At 36.7% G+C, this 22,781-nt stretch overlaps 1 protein-coding gene and 1 pseudogene across 2 annotated transcripts; both read right to left on the reverse strand.

The window, feature by feature from the left end:
* Positions 1 to 20,682, reverse strand: LOC137021425 (inter-alpha-trypsin inhibitor heavy chain H3-like). Of its 2 annotated transcripts, none has more exons than XM_067387821.1 (16): positions 20,369 to 20,682; positions 19,363 to 19,486; positions 18,417 to 18,580; positions 18,126 to 18,230; positions 17,880 to 18,042; positions 17,691 to 17,801; positions 17,462 to 17,590; positions 17,227 to 17,343; positions 16,816 to 16,984; positions 16,430 to 16,540; positions 15,958 to 16,139; positions 8,173 to 8,300; positions 7,931 to 8,103; positions 7,244 to 7,273; positions 3,967 to 4,008; positions 1 to 1,327 (listed from the first exon to the last, which is right to left on the reverse strand). In XM_067387821.1, the coding sequence occupies exons 2-16, from the start codon at positions 19,438 to 19,440 to the stop codon at positions 1,134 to 1,136; spliced, it is 1,896 nt and encodes a 631-aa protein (XP_067243922.1). In that variant the 5' UTR covers positions 19,441 to 19,486; positions 20,369 to 20,682; the 3' UTR covers positions 1 to 1,133. The 2 variants fall into 2 exon arrangements, with proteins under 2 accessions (XP_067243922.1, XP_067243921.1); XM_067387820.1 differs by having other exon boundaries at positions 19,363 to 19,460; positions 20,369 to 20,454.
* Positions 20,548 to 22,781, reverse strand: part of LOC137021424 (inter-alpha-trypsin inhibitor heavy chain H3-like) — a 13,981-nt pseudogene continuing 11,747 nt past the window's right edge.

Here is a 22,781-nt window from a genome sequence, read left to right on the forward strand (position 1 = left end):
TTCATTCTGGACAAGTGGCATTTCAGGAAATAATACTTATACATTTATTTAATATAATGCCATATTACAAACTCAAGGTCATTGTCCACATCCAGAAACATGAGACAAACATCAGGGGGAGCAGAAAACAGAAGCCCAAACACAACAGGAGACAAGCAATGAGAGCATCACAGTTTGAAAAGAGATGAATTAGTGGTGGTGAGGTCACACAGAGATTGTGAGAGTTTTCACAATGTTATAGCAGTGATATTAGGTTTCACAATCTAATGGTGCACAATCAGTAAACCTGAGTCAGATGACCTTAGTGATCGGAAGGGTTTTTTTGTTTTGAACAGCATCCAGTGTCTCAGCATGTTTAATTTTGAGGATTTGGCACAGTCTAGTCAAACATTTTAGAGATATGAGAGCAGTTACGAACTGTAGAACAGGGTCTGATCAGAATGCCAATGATGTCAACAGACAAATCAGAATGAGAAATACAGTAGTATGATTTTTGGAATCAATTAGTAATACATTTTTGTTCTGTTTCCCTTGAGAATACTGGTAATTTTGATGTGATTCATACAGGCATTTAAAGAGCTTGTGGGGAGAAGACAGTGAGTATGGAGCTGATATAAAATTTTGTGTCATGAGATCAGTGATGTAACCAAGAGGAAGCAACCAAAAATGAAGATGCCACAAAGTGTCTGAAGTGTGACTGACTCAGTGTAACTTCTGTTTGCCACTGATTTGTCTTGTGAAATATAGCATGAAATGGGGAGAGAAAAAAAGTCCTAAATAAAGAATCACTTCTGCATTTAATGTTATCACAATATGTTGAAACATTCAGTTGAGTAATTCCACATATGAAAGTATGATTATCTGTTCTTTTAGATGGATGAGTCCTTTAATGTAAGTCTTTGCCATTTTATGCACATTTCCCACTTTATTGTTCCACACTCTCCTCCTCAAGCTGCATGATATGAGGTATCATTCATGTCCTTAGCACAAATGGTGTGGAAGTTTTATATTATTATGGGTTTAATCAAATATCTAACACTACCAAGTATGAACAATAGTAACAGTGATGATTTTTCGTAGCAAAAAATAAACAATTTATTTGTCAGCTTTCTTAATAAAGATTTAAATCAGTTTCATTGGTGTTCTCCCAGGTTAATGCAATCAGTCTCCGATGTCTGAATGTGGTCTGTAGTGTAAGCTCTTTGCTTTGCTTTGTAAGAACAGTAAGCTTTCACTGCAGCTGCAGTAGCAAAGAGAATCAAGAGAGCTGCCAGTCCAAAACCGACGAACATCAACCTTTGCCCCATCACATTCACATCGGCAGAAGCTGAAGATGAAAAACAATTTAAATGTCATTCTCACCATAGGAGATATTCCAGCCTACACAACCTTACTTTGTTCATCAGTGAATTGTCAGTGAATCAATTTTATGTAGGCCTAAGACTGCTCTCTTCAAAAACATTCTTAAAGAGTTAGTTCACCAAAAAATGAATGCCAGCAATGCCATTCCTCTCTCAAGATCCATAAAGGTACTAAAAACATATTTAAATCAGTTCATGTGAGTACAATTCAATATTATTATAAAGCAACAAGAATATTTTTGGTAATAAAAATAAATAACGTCTTATTTAGTGATACCGATTTCAAAACACTGCTTCAGGAAGCTTCATAGCATTATGAATCAGCGTGTCGAATCAGCTGTTTGGAGCGCCAAAGTCATTTGATTTCAGCAGTTTGGCGGTTTGACACGCGATCTGAATCATGATTCGATACACTGATTCATTATGCTCCGAAGCTTCCTGAAGCAGTGTTTTGAAATCACTAAACAAGTCTTTATTTTGTTTTTTTGCCGCACCAAATATATTCTTGTCACTTTATAATATTAAGGTTGAACCACTACTCACATCGGGCCCAGAAAAATGGAGCGCAGCTGGAAGAAAACAAAACTAGAAGTTTTTCGCATTTTGTGGAGGGAATGATTGAGTACAGAAAGGCCTTACAAACTGCTAGATATTTCAAAACTTTTAGAAAAAAATAACCCTAGGTATTTATTTGATACAGTGGCTAAATTAACAAGAAACAAAGCTTCAACTTCTGATGTTTCCAAAGAGCACAGCAGTAATGACTTTATTAACTTCTTTACTTGCAAGATTGACAATATTAGAGAGAAAATTATAACCATGTAACCGTCTACTACAGTATCACATCAGACAGTGCATTGTAGTGTCCCTGAGGAAAAATTCAATTCATTTACTGCTTTAGGAGAGGAAGAATTGTCTAAACTTGTTAAATCATCAAAATCAACAACATGCATGTTAGACTCTATACCGACTAAGCTATTGAAAGAGATGCTTCCAGAGGTCATAGACCCTCTTCTTAATATCGTTAATTCATCTTTATCACTAGGATACGTACCGCAAACTTTTAAGCTGGCTATTATTAAACCTCATATTAAAAAACTACAACTTGATCCTAGAGAATTAGTCAATTACAGGCCGATCGCAAATATCACTTGATCTGATTCTGTCAAAAATACTAGCAAAGGCAGTATCATCACCACTATATTACTTTTTAGAAAGAAAAAGTATCTGTGAGGATTTTCAGTCAGAATTTAGACCTTACCATAGTACTAAGACTGCTCTCATTAGAGTTACTAATGATTTGCTCTTATCTTCAGATCGTGGTTGTATCTCTCTATTAGTTTTACTGGATCTTAGTGCTGCATTTGACACTATTGATCACAATATTCTTTTAAATAGACTCGAAAATTATGTTGGCATTAGTGGAATTGCACTGTCATGGTTCAAATCATACTTATCTGACCATTATCAGTTTGTAGTAGTAAACAAAGAGATTTCATATCGACCAGAAGTTCAATATGGAGTACCGCAAGGCTCAGTACTAGGATGCCACCCTTGGGAGATATCATTAGGAAGCATGGCATTGGTTTTCACTGTTCCGCTGATGATACTCAGCTCTTTTACTCAGAGATTCTAAATTTTGGACCAAAAACTTCTTCACGTAATAATCTAGAATACTGTCTAACACTTGATGGCTGCTCTATTGAGTCTTCGTCGTCAGTTAGTAACCTGGGTGTGCTCTTTGATACCAATCTTTCATTTGAAGGCCATGTTTCTAGCATCTGTAAAACTGCATTCATCCATCTTAAAAAACATATCTCAACTATGACATATGCTCTCAATGACAAATAGAGAACAGTTAGTTCATGCGTTCATGACCTCAAGGCTAGATTATTGTAATGCTCTACTGGGTGGTTGTTCTGCTCGCTTGTTAAATAAACTACAGCTCGTACAAAATGCAGCAGCTAGAGTTCTTACTAGAACTAGGAAGTATGACCATATTAGCCCAGTTCTGTCAACACTGCATTGGCTTCCTGTTAAACATCGTATAGATTTTAAAATCTTGCTAATTACTTACAAAGCACTAAATGATTCAATGATTTAGATCCCCAGTACCTGAGCGAGCTCTTAAAGCCTTATAGTCCTTCACGTCTATTGCGATCTCAGAATTCAGGTCAGCTGATAATACCTAGAATATCAAAATCAACCGCAGGCGGTAGGTCCTTCTATTTGGCACCTAAACTCTGGAGCAATTTTCCTAGCATTGTTCGGGAAGCAGACACACTCTTGTCAGTTTAAAGACTAAAAACGCATCTCTTTAACCTGGCATACACATAACACATTAATTTTGTATTTTCAAATCCGTGTGATGATGAACCCATAGGTCATCATCACGCGTACATCAGCAAAAATATAATTTAACAAATGAATGATGCACTGGAGTCTGTCTTTATTACACTACAAGATGTTTCTGAATTCCATCAAAACACACAGAGAAACAATTTTCCAACAGCTGTGCAGAATTTGCTTTGATTTCATGGAAAAATCTGAAATTAGTTAAGCAGCAGATAAAAATCATGAGTGATACCCTTAATTTTTTACTGACCTTTGGGATAATCATACAGATCGTCATAGTTCTGTCCATCATCTGTGTAAATAATACAAAGACACATTTAATACATGCAACAAAGAACAATTTTGTTCTCATAGATTAATTCATAATCTTAGAGAACATCACATATTAAATTCGTAAAAATAATTTTTATCATAATTTTCCTTAACATTCGTTCATTGACGAAAATAACTATATATAACTATAAATAAAAAGCAGTTTTGAATGACAAAAATCTATTGACATTTTCATCAATGAATAAAAACTAGACGAAAAGTTTGGGGGGGGGGGGATGATGGGGCGATTTGGGAAGAGATTTTTTTAGTCCGTGGGTTTTTAGTCCAAGTAAGACATGTTCCTGGATCAACACATTTTGTTGATCCTGGAGCAACATTCCGATCCGAAAATTTAGTCCTAACCTTTTCCCAACCCCTAAACTTACCCATAACTTATACCTAAAATCAGAGGAAAATGATAATTGAATAACACTGTTGTGGAAGCACCTAACCCAGGTTGTAAGCCTAAACTTGACCTAAATGGCAAACTTGTCCCTCAAATCTGATTGGTTGATTGGAATGCACCGTTTCATAAAATGGTCAAAAATATAAACATCTGGGAGAAAGAGAAGAGCAGACATATGGATAAATCTGAAAAAGTGTGACAACGCTAAAGACAGCTTAATTCAGTCCGGTTTTCTGTGTGCACACAGAAAGCCACCTCTCAGACAGGGCCAGAGTACTGAATTGAGCGCTCTTTCATGTCTTTTAGCACCTGAACAGACAAATGCACACAAAACTGTCAAAATGTTAGTTTTGGTGATTATTGACATAAACACAGTTGGTTGTGTCTTAAGTGAATGTAAACAGTAAGGAGAATATAGGATGTGTCAGTGTATTGGATTCGTGCATTCAGCCTTAAAGGGATAGTTCACCCAAAAATGAAAATTTGATGTTTATCTGCTTACCCCCAGGGCATCCAAGATGTAGGTGACTTTGTTTCTTCAGTAGAACAGAAATTATGATTTTTAACTCAAACCTTTGCAGTCTGTCAGTCGTATAATGCATGGCAATGGTAAAAAAAAAATCTTTGAGAGATTTATTCGAAACTATGCCAGAGCGCGTACACACCTCACGCACCGGATGCCGTGTGTGCGCTCAAGGCAGTTGGACATAGTGGTGTATTAGGGGTAAAAAATGATATAAATACTGTTCGGTTTCTCGAACAAACCGATTGTTTTGTGTCTTAGGACATCAATGTGTCATCACGAGCCACAGGGTTTAATTTGGATTTGTCTGTACATGTTTTTTTTACACTTATAGATGGTGTTCCCATTGACATGCATTATACGACTGACAGACCTCAACGGTTGGAGCTAAAAATCATCATTTGTGTTCTACTGAAGAAACAAAGTCACCTACATCTTTGATGCCCTGGGGGTAAGCAGATAAACATCAAATATTCATTTTTGGGTGAACTATCCCTTTAAAGTGACAACAGCTTAATAAACCATGCTGCTGTTCATCATTAATGTTTATCAAACAACAAAATAAAAAGAGAAAATCACTCTCAATCATTCACTTTAATAGATTTAATAAGGATTATTCTATATTTAATTTATAACCATGTAAAATTAAATATGTATGCTTGAAAGAATTTAAAATGTTGTATGAGAGTTATTATAAAGAATGCATATATCATTAATTGAAAAGACCATGTTCTTGTTTCTTTATGAGAAGGGGATTTTAGTTGACTAAATTAGTTTACTAAAATCGTATAATATTTAGTAGACTAAAATTAGATTAAAACTAAAACAATTCAGATGACTAAAATATGACTAAAATTGAATGACATTTTAGTCAAAAGACCACTAAAAATAAATCGAGATTTCCTGTCAAAATTAACACTGGTGAACAAAAATGATTATTGTCGTGTCTTTTGCATACGACTATGCAGGGACCTTAAATTGCACACAAATATTCTGTACAAGAAATCGGCTATGGAGTGTATGTGTGTAATGAACCATTTTCTAATCTGCCTTATTATACAGACAATATTAACATTCACAGGTTTTAGATTTAACTTTGTGTTTCAGTCAAACACTTCTGACATTACCACATATGCAATACATAATAGCTACTGATTTAAAAGGGCCATTTCCTGTATGCTGTGCCTTATCTGTCCCTGAAGAAAATAATATTATTAAAAATTAGACTGAAGCTGCTCCCAAGATGATTGTTTGTATATAGGCTATATATAAAACATAATACAACATCCAGGGCTTTTTGGGGGCCTTAACATGCTCAAAAACTCAGGTGCTCAACAGCGGCCCCTTAAATGGGGTCCGAAAACTTCATCGATATATAAAAAATGCTTGGATTAGTATGAAACTCTGTACACATATAGACCTCATCAGGCCTAACAACTTTCGTGCTCTATGTTATACACCAGCTCAACAGGAAGTCAGCTATTATGGGTTATTTGAAAAACGCATGCTCTGGAATTTGATATACTCCTCCTAGCCGATTCATCCGATCACCACCAAACTCGGTCAGCATGAAGACATTGAGGATGCTAAATTTCGAGCGGACTTTTGATATCTCAAACAGTTTGGCTGTGTCGAGGCAACAAATTTATAGCAAGATAAGAGTAACATGAAGTGTGTTATAACCTCTGCATACATTGATTGATTTTGATGAAACATCACATGGAAGTGACTATTGTGAGTCTAAGTTATAGCGCCACCAACCAGCAGCAGGAAGTGTGTCACTTTAAAAATGCTTTAAGATCCCTCTTATTTTTATCTGATTTGCTACAAACTTCATTAGAATAATGTCAAAACATGGCGAATGTAGACCTGTAAAAATATTTTTGATATTTTAAACACTGTTGCCATAGCAACAGATCAACTTCAATGTGTTTTGAATGATTTTGAGCTCTGAAATTTTAACTACTCCTCTTAGGGAGTGCATGCAATTGCCATCAAAGTTTCTGAACATGATGACAAGATCATGACTAAAGATGCTAAATTGCGAACGATTATAGGATGTCTCGAATGGTGTTGCCAATCATTGTTTAACTTAAATTAAATTAAGATTGTATGTTTGGTAATTGAACCTGAATGAATTTAAAGTGAATGTACTATAGCAGTTTTACTCAGATGTGCATCACAATACAGAAGAAAATATCTATCAGTACTTCCATTTCATCACAACTTTAAATTCTCTCCAATAGTTTGAGTAAATGAACTGTTAGTTCAACATTTTATACTTACATGCAGGAGATGAAGGTTGGAAACTCCTTCCTGATAAAAAAAACAAAAACAAAAAAACACAAATGTTATTCACAGTATACAGTGGGCAGCAAGTCCAAGACCAAAACTGTGATTTTCTTTTATTTAAACCTGGGGGGAGTTTAGAATTTTGAACATTCTAAAACAAAGTAATGATATGACAGAAAATGAAGAAGGAATATTTAAGATTCTGCACTCAATTTTGACAAAAGGATACATACTGAAATTCACGCCAATCCAAATTTACTCAAACTGTTATGTTTATAATATATTTAGTAATGAAATAAACTGTACAGTAATAAATGAAAACTATTTCATAAGTGATTATGACATTTTAACACCCTTGTTTATAGATAAAAATAAATGCATGAATACAGTCGCTGAATCTGTTCAAGTTCAGATACAAAATCAGATACATATAGGATACACAAACTAAACTGACACGCAAATAAAGTAGTTTCATGCATTTTATTAGATCTTTTGGTTAACCTATGATGCAGTTGATGCAAAACTTGATTAATACATTCTGTAACTTTTCATATTGTTGCCGTCACCGTCACTGTGTTTAGTTTACTGCAAAAAATGGACCTTGCTCTTTTGTTAAAGGTCGAATATTTGCACACTTTCATTTACAAGGTTTGTAAGATACTAAAATAACCCAGTTCTCACCTTTAGGTCTGGGATCCTCTTTTCCCTCTTTGGGTTTGTCGGCAACTTCCACTTCATCTTCCTGTGGCTTAGTGACGACCATAGAGGTGAGGGGGGTGACAAACTGGTATTTCAGAGAGAGTTTGAGAGCTTCTTTCTCTTCATCCTCTTTCTCTTGTCCTTTAAGAAGCACTCTGAGACAGAAAGATGTCCTTTAATGTCCAATTTAAAATGCAGAATGTCATATCACTCCATAAACTTACTGCCTTTCCAGAAGTTGCTTCACTGTCAGGTGGGCCCACAGTCTCTGCATGAAATCTTCATTCTCAGGTGGGACATCACTGGGGTCTTTTATCATTACAGTGTCCTGATACGTCACATTACTGCCTTTCTGCTCAGAAATAAAAATACTAATGAACATTTTCACCAGGAATGTTGTCATTACCACTTTCACCAAAAACTTTCTCTGAAAATAAAGTGATCATTATTCCAAACTTTTAAACAACTGACCATCAATGATCCCAATATCCAATATCATAACCTCAGTTGAGACTGCTGAGAAAAAAAACCCAGCCCACTCATTCCCTATCAATTTGATACAGTTTGTAAAGCTCCATGATGATCTTACTGATACTGCAATGACTTCAGTGCTGAAACTCTCCACACTGTTGTCTGTGATTTGTCCTGAAACCACAATCTCAGAGCCGTTGAAGTACAGGTTAAAGCTGGTCTTGGTAAGGTTTGTTCCTCCTGTGTATTTAAGTTGAATATCAGTGAGGAGAGGGACGGCAACTTCATCATAGAAACCTGTAAGGCTTGATTTTCCTGCTAAACAAAAACTGAGATCAAGCATCCTGCAATAAAGCAATAAAACTCGCCTAGAGAAGAAGATCTCAGAGAAACAGCAAGGGGCAATGCCTTGCCCCCACTCCAAAAGGACAGCGCCTCCCCCCACCACACACACACACACACACAAACTCTCCTTCCCCCTGCCTCAAGTCACTGAAAGTTATTCAAAACATATAATGTAACTTGTGTATCTGTTGTTTTTCCCTTTTCATGTTTGGTATCATTTAATTTGTCTCAGTGCGATTGGTAAAACGGTCTCAATTTCACAGCAGTCACTAGAATTATGAAGAAGATGGAAAACTAAGGAAAATTCTGTCCTCTTTTGGGTGGTGCCTTTTGTTGAAAACCCACTCCTCTCTCCCCCAAAACAGGTGTTGGTGTAGTAAATATTTACAACCCTTTTGTTCTGGTCTGGTATAAAAGGTAAAGAGCAAAGCAGTCATGCGGGATCATCTGTAGGAGAGGCCCCCCAGAGATGGGTGAATGTCTGAGGACATTCACCCATCCCTGTGTATATGCATTTCTTTGAGTAATCGATGTTATGCATTTATCATTTCTGAATTGGCTTCTAATTGTCTAATTGTAATGTAATTGGCATGATATATTTTTACTTGACAAATAAAATGTTATATTTGGTTGATTCTGTATTATTCTTAATCCATTATTTCTAGTAGATCAAAGCGAAGGTATTACCTCAAATCTGTGTTCAGGATTGTTCATACGGAAGGTTTAATAGATGGAGCATAGGGCACGTCAATTAAGTCCATTTCGATTTCTGACAATCACTGCCTTAAATAAGTTGCAGTTTTCGTAAATATATCAAAACTATGCTTTTTGTTACGAGTAAGCAGAGCGCGACCGACTTAAAGGTAGATATTTACCCTGCATCCAATGTTTAAGGTCAGACTGACGAGTTTGTGTCCGGGAAGAGTACTCAAATCGGCCGAAGTAACTCTTCTAAAGCGATACTGGGACTGCAGTGAACGAAATAATTTAAGATATAAGGTAATCAGAATAATCGAATATCTAAATTAATACATAACAAATGATTAATTTCTAATTGGAGACACAACCCTTAGAATAAGAATCATTTGAAATTGGAGTCAGATTAAACGAGTGAAATTAAGTGAACTTCACAGAGACGCTGAAAAGGCATACACGCTTAAACCTTCCCCGTCCTGTGGGAAACCGTCATTGGACCTATTAGGCGGGCCTTACAAAGTGGTGACATTCCCTCCGTGATCTCCCATCTTGTTGGCGAGTGTCTTTTCAGTGGAAAAATTGGGATTTGCAACAAGTAAGAGGCTTGATCATCTTCTCTTTCTTCAGCTGTGGTAAGTCCATTCTTATTTGCCTTTTAGAAGTGTTGAGGGAAAGATAATTGCATCCTACACATTTGTAGAATGGGTCGGCATACCCATAGATTTAAGACCGGAGACCGAAATCCGGTGGGGCTGGAGAATTATACAACCACATGTTATCAGGGACATGATAGCAGCAGCGTAGATGAGAAATGATATCCCTTGCTTTAAACTTTAAAGATCTCCTTGTTTGCTCACGCAACAAGAGATTAACCTTAAATTGGAATAACATCATCCAAATTTTATTCTGGTATTCAACAGAGGGCTGTAAATTGAAACCTAAATTCTGAGGTAAAGAATGCTCAGCTACATGTTTATTTGTCTTGCTGCAACAACGTTGCAACACTGAAAATAAGCAAATGGTCACGTTGTGAAAAAATCTTGTGATTGGATAAGCCAAAAGATAACAAGGGAGAAAATCTCACTGAAATCCTTTGTGTGTGGAATGTAAAGCTGGACAAAACAATGTTGTAAAACTAAAAAGTTTTCAAAAGAAAAGATTTGGGCATAATTCTGTCTCAGTCCTGGAGAACTGCTGCCATGCAGAAGTCCTAGAGACTGCAACTGGGAAAATACACTAAATGTTAAAACTGATGTGTATAATGATAATTATGATATTACTGAGAGACTTGTAACCAAGCCTGTGGGTTTCACCCATTCAGAGGACATGCCCAGCTTGTCTTTGTTTCATAAAAGAAATTTCAAGAGGTGCTAAGAAAGTTTACAACTGATGTCACAAATGGTGTAAACAGCACTGGTTAAGGCTCAGTCTTATAAAACATATATTTTACCTTGGTCTTATCAGACCTTAAAATTACTGCACTCTTGTACGTTGTTCAGTGTCTCAAAAAGAAACTGAAAAAACAAACAGACCAACAATTAATCTTTGTGCTCTCAATCAAACCTGTGTTTGTCCAACCTTTCTTTTCATATCCAAATAGATTCACAGAGGAGTGTAATTGATAACATCTTAGCCCAAAAATAAGAAAATTGTGTCCAATTCTATATTGTTGTCACAAAAATCTTAAAATGGAGCAAATGATTTGACCCAATATTCACAGCATCAAAGTCTATAACCGTTTCCAGTTTAGCCTGTTGCTGTGAACACAATGTAATGCCATCACAGCTGTAGCTGCAGGGCCAGATGCCTTCTAAAAGATCAGTGAGGTGACAAGTCACTCTTCACAAATTACTCAGCCAAGACCCTCTTGATACCAGCAAATAAAATTATTTTTAATTTATACTATTTTAATATAATATAATTTATATTATGATCACATCATGATATATTATATTATGATGGCCAGGGATGGCCTTTAATCTCATGATGATTCAAGCAATGGTTTGGAAGAAGAAAGGATTTTGGAGAGGAGCAGAAGGAATTAGCATGTAGTAAGATGGAACCAGAATGTAGACAGAAGTTGGAAGCACTATCAGTGCTGAGAGAATTATGAGGAATCAATGGAAGGATTCAAATTTGTAATTGTGTTAGACACATTGTTCTCATAGAACACACATTCTAGTTGTTTGTGCTACTACATGTGCACCTAGACTAGTTGAGTTTATTCTTTAAAACACATGACTGCTTTACTGTAAGTGATGAGTTGACACACTTAGGTTTAAGGTTGTAGATGCTATGCATTCTAGGCCATGTGTCTTGTGTAAGTTGGAATAACTAGTACTGAAATTGTACAACAATTTCAAGTTGTATGTGTGTCTATGTTGAATTAGTTTGTCTCCTAAGTGGAACACTCAGCTATCTTCCATATAGCTGCAGTTAAACCATGCACAGGAGCATAGAATTGCCATAAGGCTACAGTGTGCTTCACAATTGCATTAAATAAGTTGTAAAGAAAAATGGAAGGAATAAATAAAATTAATGGGAAAGAACTTCTTTATCTTCTATCTGTGCAAGAATCTTTAATGAGAAAAATTACAATGACCAGTATTTAACAACTAAAACAATCAACCCGATTGTCATATCTTGAATAGGCTAAATCCATTCAAGATCAAAACATGAAATAAAAAAAATTCAATTCTATTGATCTGTAACCCAGTGACAAGAGGAAGTATAAATTTTGATTTTCCTTTGCAACAAAACCACAAACAAAGTGGACAAGTGTTAGCAAACTCCTCTCTGAGGGCACTGGATCATATGGGATCTGATCAGGGAAGTTATTTTACTGGACATGTAATTAAAGTTGTGTGAAATGTTAATATCAGGCAGAGACTCTTCTGTTTTTACAGACCACAGAGGTCCAAATGGTCAAGTATTTGAATGACACCATAAAAGCCAATTGCTAAACAAACAGCACAGCACCACAAAAGGTGATCTGGTGTCCTAATCACAGATCTGATAAGTGTGAGATTCCCCCAGGAAACCCGGGTGTGATAAAACTCACAACACAACAGTGTGTGTAAGCACAGCTGCAATAGCAACTCAAGGTGTAAGATTCTCTGACAATGCTTAACACCAGCAGTCAGATCTGACCACTAACATTCAGTTTTATCTGGCCTTTTCTTTGCAGAAACAAAATCATAATAATGATCTATGTCTCTGTAATCTAAAACACATTTTCTTCTAATGGCATACAATCTTAACAGATTAAAGCCATTTGCAACAACTGCCTGGATAAGACCATTAAAGAAAAAATTAAGATAGCACCATCTATCTTAACATAATTAGTTTGAAGGTTCAAGATAAACTGTTTTCCTGTGTGTCTGTTTCCTTTTCAGGATTAACAGCTGCCATGTTATGGGCCAGATTCCACAAGGTTCTGGTCCCACCTGTATTGAGCCATGACATACAACTTCACACGCAGGAGATGGGGGTGAAACTTCAAGAGGCTATCCACATCTCATGACACTAATAGATACATGGCCTCCCAGTGTAAAACTGGAACTAAATTATGCAACACAAATTATGGTAGGATAGACACCACCCATTTTCTCCACAAACATACAGAACACACACACTACAAACTCACAACATCTCTACCTGGAATAGATCATAAGACTATCCAGACGAAAATTATTCACATAATGCAAACCTAACATACATCATTCACCTTCATACATAGGACAAGGGAAATTATTGTTGTAATTTCTTTTCCTTTTTAACTGTATCCATTTTGAGGTATAATGGAAACACTGTAATATGCAGGACATGTGCATGGCTTTAGTCACACATCAATTAATAGAATTTCTGATCATTCAAATTACAAATTCAAAATTTAAATGAGACCTATTCAGTGATGTAACTGGTCTCTTTGGACAAAGCGTTTTGGCATTGTTGCAAACTAGGAGGGCCCCCTAGTTTCCAACATATGGCTAATGACAAATTGAACTAAACAGTTAGAACTGAAATGCAGGCATTTCTATAAATCAGTTACTCAATTCCCAGACCTCTATTCTTGAGTGTGACTTTGCCTGTACATAAAATGCACAGATGATGGTTGTAAAAGCTAAACAAGAGATTTTAAATCTCTGTTTCTGTAAATCCCATTCTCTAATTGACTTGATTGAAACCTTATTTTTGCATTAAGGATTTGCAGTTAAAACAACTCTTATAGACAGTTTTATAATTGTAATTATGAAATTGTGTATTTCTATGTTTAAGTATGTGATATATTTAATTATGCATACCACTGGTGAATATACTAGTTATTTAAACTCTTTGCTACTTACCTTTAACTCATCCAGACCAAGTCTAAATTCCACTATAGTGAAGAATCTGGTGATTAAATGAGACCTGCTCACTAAAGATAGTACTCTGAAAGGGAGACCTTCTTTACCACTCGCACTTCTGACATGTTCATCATGTGTTATTTTGTGTTATTATGTTTTTCCAACAACCCTTTTCCTCATCTTATGATAACACGTATCATCATTGTTCAAGTATTGAATGGTCACTCAGAGGTTGTTCAGGTGTCCTGCACGCAATGGAGCATCATCAGATAAATGAATCCTTCACCCATGGAGATTTGACCTGCCCGGCAAACTAGACCTTCTACTTAAAGGTAACCGAGGATTTCTCACAGGATCAATTAAACCTGGGGCGGACACAGGTGTTTCCGAAAAGTGCAATGAGACTTTCCTGACACGTTCTGCTCGTGCTGACCAACACAACAGACTTGGTACAACCAGTCATTCTACAGACAGAAAACCACCACAGCCAAGTGCAGGTGGAAGCAGACCTGACCAAGAGGATCACAGACATCATGTCCAGCTGCTGCAGCATCCAGTCAGCACAGTACACACCTGAAGGGACTGTGTGCCACAGAGATGCGTTCTGCTGTACTTTCATCTTAATGTACAACCTGCCTTAATGTTGTTATTTCAGGTGACGACTTGACTCCTGCACCCACTGACTAATGAGCATATGAAAGCATGCACCCAAAATATGGAAGCAGTAAAATGTCCAAAAGTGGCCCCTCAGGGACTCATTGAATTTGCCCCAAGGGGCCAGGGGCCATCTGTAAGGCTTGATTTTCCTGCTAAACAAAAACTGAGATCAAGCATCCTGCAATAAAGCAATAAAACTCGCCTAGAGAAGAAGATCTCAGAGAAACAGCAAGGGGCAATGCCTTGCCCCCACTCCAAAAGGACAGCGCCTCCCCCCACCACACACACACACACACACAAACTCTCCTTCCCCCTGCCTCAAGTCACTGAAAGTTATTCAAAACATATAATGTAACTTGTGTATCTGTTGTTTTTCCCTTTTCATGTTTGGTATCATTTAATTTGTCTCAGTGCGATTGGTAAAACGGTCTCAATTTCACAGCAGTCACTAGAATTATGAAGAAGATGGAAAACTAAGGAAAATTCTGTCCTCTTTTGGGTGGTGCCTTTTGTTGAAAACCCACTCCTCTCTCCCCCAAAACAGGTGTTGGTGTAGTAAATATTTACAACCCTTTTGTTCTGGTCTGGTATAAAAGGTAAAGAGCAAAGCAGTCATGCGGGATCATCTGTAGGAGAGGCCCCCCAGAGATGGGTGAATGTCTGAGGACATTCACCCATCCCTGTGTATATGCATTTCTTTGAGTAATCGATGTTATGCATTTATCATTTCTGAATTGGCTTCTAATTGTCTAATTGTAATGTAATTGGCATGATATATTTTTACTTGACAAATAAAATGTTATATTTGGTTGATTCTGTATTATTCTTAATCCATTATTTCTAGTAGATCAAAGCGAAGGTATTACCTCAAATCTGTGTTCAGGATTGTTCATACGGAAGGTTTAATAGATGGAGCATAGGGCACGTCAATTAAGTCCATTTCGATTTCTGACAATCACTGCCTTAAATAAGTTGCAGTTTTCGTAAATATATCAAAACTATGCTTTTTGTTACGAGTAAGCAGAGCGCGACCGACTTAAAGGTAGATATTTACCCTGCATCCAATGTTTAAGGTCAGACTGACGAGTTTGTGTCCGGGAAGAGTACTCAAATCGGCCGAAGTAACTCTTCTAAAGCGATACTGGGACTGCAGTGAACGAAATAATTTAAGATATAAGGTAATCAGAATAATCGAATATCTAAATTAATACATAACAAATGATTAATTTCTAATTGGAGACACAACCCTTAGAATAAGAATCATTTGAAATTGGAGTCAGATTAAACGAGTGAAATTAAGTGAACTTCACAGAGACGCTGAAAAGGCATACACGCTTAAACCTTCCCCGTCCTGTGGGAAACCGTCATTGGACCTATTAGGCGGGCCTTACAAACCCTACAGTATAACAAACCAAAATAAAGGGTTTAAATGCATTCAAACACAGAACAGATAAGAACTGAGGATGAATTCACAGCTGATTCTCTGTAGTCCACCTGCAGCTGTAGATCAGCGTCCGAATCTTCATAAATCCTGCGAGCGACTCCACCATTTTCCAGAGACATCTTTGTCAGGAAGTCAAAGTTAACATCATGTCCAAAACCAAGACAATAGAGGGGAAACTTCAGCCCAATGGCCTTTTTCACATTGGCCATTATCCTCTCTATGTTAGTTTCACCTGTTAAAGAGAAAATAAATTAGACTACCTACAGTACATGCTTGAAAATCAGAATTATGACATTTTTTGAATGATCAAAAAACAATGGATGCATTGGACGATTTCATATTTCTTATTCTTTTCTTACTGACAAAAACAAGAATCAAATAATTCATGATAATAATCTTCTGGTCCTGCAGGCATTTTAATTAGGTCTAAAACCTTTTATTAACAGGTCTTCTAATGAGACTGAGTGAACTAGTGCTATGATAAAACACCATTAGCTCGTGTTTGTCAGTGTGAATCTGTGCCTGAAGTGGGATCTCCATCAGTCAGCAGGATCAGGATGGAGGCGGTTCCCTCTCGTGGATGTCGATTGATCATGTCCACTCCTGCTAGAACTGCAGCGTTTATGTTTGTGTCTAAAAGAAGAACAAACACAGTTGTGTCACTTTGAGGAACAACTTTCTTATTTCCCATTTCGCATTAGCAGGGCTCGACAATAAGGACTGCCCAATGGCCCGGGGCCAGTGTGAACGCTTATTTTATAGGCCCATTTTCTTTCTGTTTTTTACTTTATTCATTTTTTGTTAAGGGCCAAGTGAAAATTTAGGCAGGGCAAGTAAAAAATTTAACTACTGGCCCGACCAGACCAGTAGAAAAAATCCTTAGAGTTGAGCCCTGATTGGGAACTCACTTCCTCCTTCTCTGATATCCTTCACAAAGGATTTTGCATTCTCCAGGTTTTGCTTGTTAGCTTTCAGGAGTTCATGCTTCCATGTAAGAACTAAATGATCAAAGGTGATCAATCCAAAGTGGTCATCCTCATCAAGATCACTTAAAATCCTTAGCAGTGCCAAACGAGTCTAAAGAAAAACAATTCTGTCAGAAAACCTGAAAGTTATTCTTTCTCCATTATGACTGTATATTAATTAACGGAATTAATTTACTAATTTAAACTAAGCAAACTGAAATCCCTGTTCTTTAAACATATAAATGCAGAATGATGCAAGATCCTTCAAAAAAAATGTACTTCAGTGGTTTTACCATCAACATTTTCATAGCTTGTTATCCTTTTGGTTGATTTGGCTGAAACGTTGACATTTACCTGATCTATTTTTCTGCCGTGCATAGAACCGCTCTGGTCAATGATAAACACCACATTTTTGGGAATACGTGGAACATCAGAAGGTGCAAAGTAGTGGACAAAATAGCCATTTGATACCTGAGAGAAAACAAAAGCACATTCTGAATATCATTCATGTCTTTTTACATAGCCAGTCTTTCAAAATCCTTTGCCATATTTATTTTACTCTCATAAAGCACGTTATTGATAAATGTACCATGATTTCTCCTTTGGGATTTTGTCTTTCAACATCGTATGTTATAAGCAGGTCACCATTCAGCCCATTTTCTCCACAGCTTTGACACTTGGTCTGTTGATCTCGAGTGGGGTAGAAGGTCACCCATGCCTGAAATGATCAGTTTGGTCATCTGGTCACTTTGTTTGAAGTGTAGTAGCATAATGAGAACATCTAAGCTAAGGGTTTTACCCTCATTTTAAGCTCTTACGTCTTTGTCTGCTCTGGTGGTTTTGATGGCATTGGCCAGATCACCGGTGCTCAAATCTCCTTTCACCTCCAAGAAGGAAATTCCTGGTTTCTCTTGGATGTGTACATCCATCTAATGTGAATAAAAGAAACATGATCTTTCTGTCCATCTAAATTGATGATCTGTTTCCCACTTTGTTTCTTCTTCTACCTTGAAATCTGCCACCGGCTGCATCGGTTGGGCATTGATGAGTAACTCATATTTGCCGAGGCGGCGCTTTAGCAGTTCTTCGTAGGTCAACTCAAAGGTCAATTTACTAAAAGCAGCCACCGTCACTGAAGTTTTAAAGTCTTCTAAAGTCCTTCCAACAGATCTGAAATAGTAATTAATCCCAGAATATTACTAAACATGCTATAAAAACACATTTTATGGACCTATTTTTTTAATGTCCAGTACTTGATCAGTCCAGCACTTTGTCCTCGAGATACTGCTTCACTGTACTGCTGCTGAGCTTCCTGTTTTTCCTTCACAACACCATCATATGTCTTCCCCTCTATGGTCCTATGGAGAAAATGACAATGACATCCTCTTAATATGTGTCTCTCAAACATCATGCATACAATAATTTATAAATCTTTATTTTGCTGTTGTTTAGCTGCATTATAATGGACATGACCTGAGACCAACATATAAATGGCTTCTTTACCACTTTATCTCTACTTATATAACACAACTCATGTTCCCTACATTCTGAATTTGCTGATGAAGGCAGTCTTGGGTATCTTGACCTCAAACTGGATCTCTTGAGATTCATTCAGTGTGTTCGCCACACGGCTTGTGATGACCGTTGTGGCGTAGCGACTGGTGACCGTGGAGTTGATGTAGAAGCTGTATATATCCACATCTTGTTTCTGTTGAGACATCAAACAGTTCAGTCACATTGGATGGTGCACATTTACTCCTTTTTCTGTGGGATTGTTCAAATATTTACTGCACGAAAATGGCATGAAGAAAAGGTCTAAACAACAAATACATTTTGATGACTACATCTCAGTGTAAACTACTGAGCAATAGATAGTTCTCTTTACTCAAACTGCATTTTAAATGATACACTGCTGTTCAAAAATCAGTACGATCTTTAATTTCTGAAAGAAGTTTCTTAGGCTCACCAATGCTGCTTTTATTTGATCTAAATAAACCTTTTAAATCAGTAATTTTGTAAAATATTTTTGCAGTTTAAAATAAGATATTACATTTTAGAATATAGTTTATTCCTGTGATGCAAAGCTGAATTTTCCACATCATTACTCCAGTCTTCAGTGTCACATGATCCTTCAGAAATCATTGTAATATGCTGATTTTCTGCTAAAGAAACATTTGTTATTAGTGTTAAAAACACTAATATTAATTTAGTGGAAACCGTGATACTTTTTTTTAGGATTCACTGATAAATAAAGTTTAAAACAACAGCTTTTATATGAAACCGAAATCTTTTGTAACATTATAAATGACTGTCACGTTTGATCAATTTAATGATGAAAAGTATTAATTTCTCAAACTTTTCAACAATGTATACTCAACATGTATGAAACAGATCTAGTTTGTCTGGATCTTCATCTCAAATACAAATAACTAATCTGTTTTTAGAATTTTGACACATCATCTTCATCTTAATCTGAGATTTGACGCTCACCTTCTTAACAGGATGTGAACTGGCTGAGATGAGAAAGACGCTCAAGAGAATCAGTCTGAGAGCTGCTCGATCCATCATGTCCTGCTCAGAAAACAGACCTCGAAACACACACTGCTTTAAACTCCTGACCACATCATGCGATTGGTTATTATTCACCGGATTCAGGAATCAGGAACAACCCCCTTTATTTGTAATCAGAATCTCTTGAACCCCTCAAAAGTCAATATTGAGGCATTTTTTTTTTTTTTTTTTTTTTTTTTTTTTAGAAAATATATTATATATATAACTTGTAAATACTTCACATTCTGTAGAAGTTAGTTGCCGTTTTTATTTTATTATCAGACATGACCTCAAATAATGCATACTTTACAGAAATAATTACAATCAATACTTAAAAAGGCACAAGTCAAAGGGTTGCTATGTACACATATTGTAACACTACTGTAAATCAGCAAGACCTGAGTTTCAGCAATTGATGGTGAGTTAGCTGGGTTATCTCTGGAAAGTTATGTCTTATAGAAATTATAATCTCTGATGGCGGTGCCTCCAAAAATGTCTCAACTATCCACCAAGAAAATCTACACTGTTCTCCTGATTAAATAAAATGAATCTGTCTATTTGTTATGGGCTGTTTTCTTTATAAACAACACTGTAATCAAATTATTAAATGCAAATATACAGTGAAACAAACAAAGAAAATTATTAATTTTACCAAACAAACGCTCTAAAACTTAAAACAGAAATAAAATATTCGCTTTATTTTTAGAAGAAATCAAATGAAACCCCCTCGTTTATATAATGTTCGTTTATATATGATTGACACAGAGCAAAATAAACTGCAGATAAGTTATACATTGCAGCTGTAAACCTATGAATTCAAACTGAAATTCACACTTATACATTTCACTTATACGTGCTCAACTGTTCGTAAACCAAGAGCTTGGATTTTGTTGGGGCCCTTATAGCAGTCTCAAAACACGCAGTGTCAAACTGGTCAGCTACTCACTCAGTTGTGTTACAGAGAAACACTCCAAGTCGCGCCAAGAAGCGATGACGCGAAGCTTTGATCCTCTTTCCTCCAGATGCACGGGGAAAAAGGTGCAACACTGAAATAACTGATGCGTCACACACCCGAGTCCAACTCACGAAGGCCTGTGATCTCCTTCGGCACAAACAGTTCACGTTCGCATATCCCCGCAGAAAAACACTGCGATGTTGTCTGAGACTCCTCTGGGTCCTCGATTCCAGAAGAAACAATGAGCAGTGTGTTCCAATAGATTTGGCAGCTGCTTCGATGGACAGAGGAGCACACCTAATGCTTTAGTTTTTGAACACTCGGAAAACCTTCCCGTTGTCAAATTATATAGCCTACATATAGGTTATCTGTATCTGATATAGGACACAAATACTGTCGCTAAATAAACTTTACAGGTTTATCCATCTCACTCCGTCAACAGCTCGCTAATCTCGCTCCCTTCCATATCACAATCTCGCGTTCGTCGCTCCTCCCCTCATCCATTACGATTGTTTGCATGTGAACACACCAATAACCCAATGAAATATCTTATTGGCAACCATTTAAAATACTTCAGGATACACTGTACATAAGTCCAATGTATGCACACACAATATTGAAATAAAAAAAAAAATGAAAATAAAATATACTTAAAATACTTTTATACTTAAAACAAATGTCAGCAAGTGTTTTACAGAGAAACATGCTCTATCCCAGTGTATAATTTGTCCACTTTGAACTTTACAGCTGAGTGACAGTGAAATCAGAAATGTCTCCCTGCATCACAGCCTGGAACGGGACAAGCAAACATCTGATAACTGGAGTTGAAGGAAGAGTGTAGTCTGTGACATGCTCCCTACAGATACATTCATAGATTAAAACAGATATATAATAAAAGAAAAAATCAGCTGTGTTTGTATCTTTTGATCACTTACCAGCTCGCCTTCACTTCCTGGTCCATTATCTTTAGAGTTGGTGTTTGAGATCCTTGAATCTCCTCATATGAAGCCTCAGCTTTTCCTTCAACATTATCCACAGTTATTGAAATTTTATCCCGTGAGGGTTTAATAAAGCAAGTTACAAATCAGAATTTAACATTTAATTGCTCACCCAGCTAACAGAAATATGTTCTCTGCTATGCTGCTGCTGCAGAGCAACTACGGACTTGCTACTGCTAACAGACACGCTGCTGTGAGCATGTAAGATGTAAACTGCTGCTGCCGCATAAATAGACATACATAAATCCAGTAGCAGATCTAGGCAGGTGGAGCTGGGGGAGGTGGAGAGGTTCAGAGGAACTCTGATAGCGCGCTGCAGGACCAGATTACAGTGAACACTGAACTAGACTATTTAAATGTTGAGCAAGCAGAGTTTCATGACTGAACTAGATATATAAATAACATTTTCATGCTAATGTTTTTAGAACATATTAAAGACCAAATAATTTGAAACAAACAAACATTCTATTAAAGGTGCCCTAGAACATGTAATATAAGTCTAAAGTGTCCCCTGAATGTGTCTGTGAAGTTTCTTTAACTAGTTTTTTTAACTGCTTATTTTGGGGCATCATTATAAATGCGCCGATTCAGGCTGCTTCCCCTTTAAATGCTCGCACTCCCCGCCCCCAAGCTCTCGACTCTATAAATACATTGCATAAACAAAGTTCACACAGCTAATATAACCCTCAAAATGGATCTTTACAAAATGTTCGTCATGCATGTTGCATGCATGCATCAGATCATGTAAGTATGGTATTTATTTGAATGTTTACATTTGATTCTGAATGAGTTTGAGGCTGTGCTCTGTGGCTAATGGGCTAAAGCTAACATTACACACTGTTGGAGAGATTTATAAAGAATGAAGATGTGTTTATGCATTATACAGACTGCAAGTGTTAAATAATGAAAATAATGACGGCTCTTGTCTCAGCGAATACAGTAAGAAATGATGGTAACTTTAACCACATTTAACAGTACATTAGCAACATGCTAACGAAACATTTAGAAAGACAATTCACAAATATCACTAAAAATATCATGATATCATGGATCATGTCAGTTATTATTGCTCCATCTGCCATTTTTCACTGTTGTCCTTGCTTGCTTACCTAGTCTGATGATTCAGTTGTGCACATCCAGACATTATTACTGGCTGCCCTTGTGTAATGCCTTGATCATAGGCTGGCATATGCAAATATTGGGGGCGTACATATTAATGATCCCGACTGTTACGTAACAGTCGGTGTTATGTTGAGATTCGCTTGTTCTTCGGAGGTCTTTTAAACAAATGAGATTTACATAAGAAGGAGGAAACAATGGAGTTTGAGACTCACTGTATGTCATTTCCACGTACTGAACTCTTGTTATTTAACTATGCCAAGATAAATTCAATTTTCAATTCTATG

The sequence above is a fragment of the Chanodichthys erythropterus genome, chromosome 6 (assembly GCF_024489055.1).
Source record: "Chanodichthys erythropterus isolate Z2021 chromosome 6, ASM2448905v1, whole genome shotgun sequence".
Taxonomy (NCBI): Eukaryota; Metazoa; Chordata; class Actinopteri; order Cypriniformes; family Xenocyprididae; genus Chanodichthys; species Chanodichthys erythropterus.

Excerpts from the sequence above, each read along its gene's own strand:
- LOC137021425 (XM_067387821.1), bottom strand. The coding sequence starts at position 19,440 with ATGATGGATCGAGCAGCTCTCAGACTGATTCTCTTGAGCGTCTTTCTC. Across the intron at positions 16,985-17,226 it reads ACGGCAGAAAAATAGATCAG|ACTCGTTTGGCACTGCTAAG; the intron begins GTAAATGTCAAC and ends GTTTTTCTTTAG. Across the intron at positions 4,009-7,243 it reads CCAACCTTCATCTCCTGCAT|ATGATGGACAGAACTATGAC; the intron begins GTAAGTATAAAA and ends TTATTTACACAG.